The 4,625-nt window shown below is 44.2% G+C and overlaps 1 protein-coding gene across 1 annotated transcript in view; it reads right to left on the bottom strand.

Moving 5' to 3' along the window:
* Window positions 1-3,672: 3,672 nt before the first annotated feature.
* The window catches only part of aanat1 (arylalkylamine N-acetyltransferase 1), a 2,971-nt gene continuing 2,018 nt past the window's right edge, over window positions 3,673-4,625 (bottom strand). The window contains exon 3 of the mRNA XM_037690600.1: window positions 3,673-4,368. Within this exon, the coding sequence (XP_037546528.1) occupies window positions 4,063-4,368 (306 nt within the window). The 3' untranslated portion in view covers window positions 3,673-4,062. The remainder of the gene's footprint in view (window positions 4,369-4,625) is intronic.

Raw genomic sequence — 4,625 nt, forward strand, 5'->3', positions numbered from 1 at the left:
GTGATCCAGCTGTTTTTCACATGTCGATGCTGTGATCCAGCTGTTTTAAAAAAAAAAAAAAGCCACAACAGAGTTTCATGGAGGATTACGTGGGTTTAGTTACTGAATAAGATTATGGGAGTTAGTCAGGGGGCTGACTAAGCAATTACCTGGCATTTACCAGAAAACAAGTTGTTTAAAGTCTTGTATAAATAGGATTTGTAAATGGAGTCCCCTTGCTGTGCCTTTTGACATGTGAAAAACAGCTGGATCACAGCATCGACATGTGAAAAACAGCTGGATCACAGCATTGACCGTCGTCTGCAGCTACTCCGCTGTCGGGACCAAATGTTTTATTTTTGTTATTGTTACTGGAAGAAAAGGGGAATGTTTTAGATGACCTTAAAATAATGGCCGAGGCACTTCTTGTTTTGTTTTAGGAGAGAACGTGCACATTAAAGCAGCGGTTTGAAATAAACACCACACTGTAAACACTGACGTTTCCTCATCCTTGACGTCCTGAAACACGAGGACATCTGCAGAGGACAAACCTGAGTAAAACCTTTAAGAGGCCTCGTGTGGAGAGACTTCTGGAGCTGCTGCGCCCAAACACTATGAAGCTAAGCTAATACAGGAGTCCCTCATTTATCACGGGGGAGCCGTACCCCGAAGCCTCACGGTAAGTGAAAAACCACAAAGTAGGAATAGTAGCACAAGTAGTACAGTGAGGAAATAAGTATTTGAACACCCTGCGACTTTGCAAGTTCTCCCACTTAGAAATCATGGAGGGGTCTGAAATTTTCATCTTAGGTGCATGTTCACTGTGAGAGACATAATCTAAAAAAAGTAATAATCTGGAAATCACAATGTATGATTTTTTAAATAATTTATTTGTGTGTTACTGTTGCAAATCAGTATTTGAACAGCTGCCAATCAGCAACAATTCTGGCCCTCAAAGACCTGTTAGTCCGCCTCTAAAGAGTCCACCTCCACTTGTTAGAAGCACCTGCTTGAGGTCGTTAGCTGCATGAAGACACCTGTCCACCCCACACAATCAGTAAGACTCCCAACTACTAACATGGCTAAGACCAAAGAGCTGTCCAAAGACACCAGAGACAAAATTGTAGACCTCCACAAGGCTGGAAAGGGCTATGGGGCAATTGCCAAGCAGCTTGGTGAAAAAAGATCAGCTGTTGGATCAATTATTAGAAAATGGAAGAAGCTAAACATGACTGTCAATCTCCCTCGGACTGGGGCTCCATGCAAGATCTCACCTTGTGGCGTATCAATGATCCTAAGAAAGGTGAAGAATCAGCCCAGAACTACACGGGAGGAGCTGGTCCATGACCTGAAGAGAGCTGGCACCACTGTTTCCATGGTTACTGTGTAATACACTAAGACGTCATAGTTTAAAATCATACATGGCACAGAAGGTTCCCCTGATTAAATCAGCACACGTCCAGACCTGTCTTAAGTTTGACCAGGACCTCAGTTAGAGCACTGAAGATGGGTCGTGGCTGGTTCTTCCAACATCACAATGACCCGAAGCACACAGCCAGGAGAACCAAGGAGTGGCTCCGTAAGAAGCACATCAAGTTTCTGGAGTGGACTAGCCAGTCTCCAGACCTGAACCCAATAGAAAATCTTTGGAGGGAGCTCAAACTCCGTGTTTCTCAGTGACAGCCCAGAAACCTGCTGATCTAGAGAAGATCTGTGGAGGAATGGACCAAAATCTCTGCTGCAGTGAACCTGGTGACAAACTACAGGGAACCTTTGACCTCTGTCACTGCAAACAAAGACTACGGCACCAAATATTAACATTGATTTTCACAGGTGTTCAAACCGTAACACAAAAATAAATTATTAAAAAATCATACATTGTGATTTCCAGATTTGTTTTAGGTTATGTCTCTCACAGTGAACATGCACCTAAGATGAAAAGTTCAGACCCTCCTTGATTTCTAAGTGGGAGAACTTGCAAAGTCGCAGGTTGTTCAAATACTTATTTTCTCACTGTAAGTAGTAGTTTATTTTATTATATACACACACACACAAGGTGTTTTAAACCCTTCCCACACTCTTGCAATATTCAAAACAATGTTTCTAAACTTTAAACGCTCAAAAAGAGCACAGAACGTCATGATTTCAGCTTCCTGCTTCCTCTGCTCTTTGCCACCTGCAAGCGCTCTTGGCCACGCCCATCTCCGCTCTGCATGAGATCAGCTGCAGCAGGAAGTTTTTCCTGCAGTGTGGGCTGCACAAAGGTGCAGGAACTGCTAAATAATTTAAAATAATTTACAAAGTATTTTAAATAAAACTGTCATGCCGATCGTGCGGCTCATCCATCAATCAGCCAATTGTGTCTCATGTCCAATCTTATTTTGAAAAACCGCGATAGAGCGAGTTCGCAATAAACGAACGGTGAAGTAGGGAGGGACTACTGTGCATATATTATGAGGGTTTCGGGGGGAGTAATACTTGCTTCTTTCTTCTTTGACTGCTCCTTTCTTAAGGGGTTGCCACAGCGAACTGAGTCGCACTAAGACTTGACAATTGTTTTAAGGTCGGATGTTCTTCCTGACACAACCACAGACACCGAGCTACCACAGCCCTCTGTGTGGAGCAGAGAGCCGCTATCTAGGACACCCAGGGGAGAAGATGGTGGGGGTTAAGGGCCTTGCTCAAGGGCCCAGAGTGGAGCAAATGAGGGTGGAGGCAGGTGTGGGTGTTTCACCTTTCCCACCCACATTTTGATGTTGGTTGGGGAGTAATGCTTACAAAACCATCAAATTTAAAGGGATGTTTCAGCTCGTTTTCGGTGGATTTCTGTGTCAAAGTTATCAAATTTATCTTGCCTCTTCTTAAATGGCACAGTTTGGTCATAACGCAGCTAAAACGAGTCATTGTTCTTCTTTAGGCTGCTCACTTCTTCTAGCAGCGCCACAGCAAGTGAACTTGATTTAAAAACTTTAACGTAATTTTATAAACAGTTGCCATCAATTTCCCAGTGTGCAAACGTTTACTTTGGATTTTGTGGTTGTTTACAAAGCAAACAGAGCACCAGCAGCAGCTAGCTGTAGCATGTCTCATGCAGCCCTGGGACTCGACTGAATGTGGTTTAAAGGTTTAAATGACAGCGTCTGCATGACTCGCTACAAAATAATTCAGAATTAAGTTTTTAAGACAAAAAAATCAACTTTTAAAATGCTTGTTTTAGGAAATCTTTGCAGCGTGTGACACGTTGACCGATTCTGCTACAGCTAGCTGCTGCTGCCACGTTTGTCTTGCACGTAGCCATGTTGGGTGAAACTGACAACGGTGTATTCAGGTGGTCATGTGCAGAGCTGAGACATTCTGGAGGTAAGACGGCAGCAAGCCTTCGATCTTGACCGGCTCAGACTAGCCTTTAGCTCATCAGTCAGCCTGAACTTTATTCCTCCAAACTGAGGCTGTTTTATTGGTTTAAAAACAAACGGAAAGCTCCAGAAGAAATATGTAACGGCACGTAAATGTCAATGAAAGCAAAAGATAAAAAAAATAAAACTTTATTACTTCAGAAACAAAAGTGATACAAAACAAAAACTTTAGTTCGAGGCCTGAGAGGTGAAGAGAACAGACTTTATGTTACAATAAACTAACAGAGGTACTGTTGTACACTTTGTACAAGTACTGGAGTTATTAAACATCTGACCTGAATGGAGTGATCGGTGTACTGTTTTATTTACTCACTGTACTTTAATGAACTTCACAGAGAAACAAATGATGTTAGACTATTAAAAAAAGGCTGTTAAAGAATAATTAATGTGCGGCAGTTCACAGAATGTCATTTACAAAAAGGTCATTGAATCTGTGACGTTCTTTCTCAAAGTTCTTCCATTTAAAACAAACTGACGTGTCCTCAGTCACAGGCGTCGCCTCCAGTTTTGTGTTTTCTGTGTCCGTTTGATGAACAAGTTTCAGCCTCAGTGATGGACACGCCGTTTCCATGGAAACAACAAAATACTTGGCCTCCCTTTCCTCTGCCTCCAAACGGCGTCGGGGTCCAACTCGCCGACGACAGTGAAGAGTCCTCTTTCTCTGGCTTCAACAGCCACTGTTGCGACGCATGAAAGCGTGGCCCCTGACTGGGTAGAACATCTCTATGAAGGTGAGGGGCCCCACAGTGATGTCAGTGGGGCCCAGCACCTTGAAATCCAACTTCTGGTAGAAGGGAACCAGGAAGTCCTCGCACATGAGGACGGCACGGCGCACGTAGGGCAGGCAGCGGAGGTACTGCAGGTAGCGCCACATGAGGATGGAGCCTTTTCCCTGCTGCCGGAACGTCCGGTGGACAGCCAGGACGTGGATGTGGACCGTGGTTCCATGAGGCTTATGGAGGGTCAGCGCGTCCTGAGGACAGACAACAAGTGTGAGGACAGGTCAGCTCTGTTAGAGAAAACTGAAAAGATTCAAGCAGAAGAGCAGTCACAGAATCAGACGGTGGAGCAAATCATGAAACAAGGAAACCACGAGAAGTGGATTTAATGCTTCATACGAGTGACTCCAGACTCACTTCAACTGTGTTCAATCAGCTGAAGCTCTGTGGTCCCTGAACTGAAGCTCTGTGGTCCCTGAACTGAACCTCTGTGGTCCCTGAACTGAACCTC

This window comes from Nematolebias whitei, chromosome 16, assembly GCF_014905685.2.
Source record: "Nematolebias whitei isolate Nwh7 chromosome 16, NemWhi1, whole genome shotgun sequence".
Lineage (NCBI taxonomy): Eukaryota > Metazoa > Chordata > Actinopteri > Cyprinodontiformes > Rivulidae > Nematolebias > Nematolebias whitei.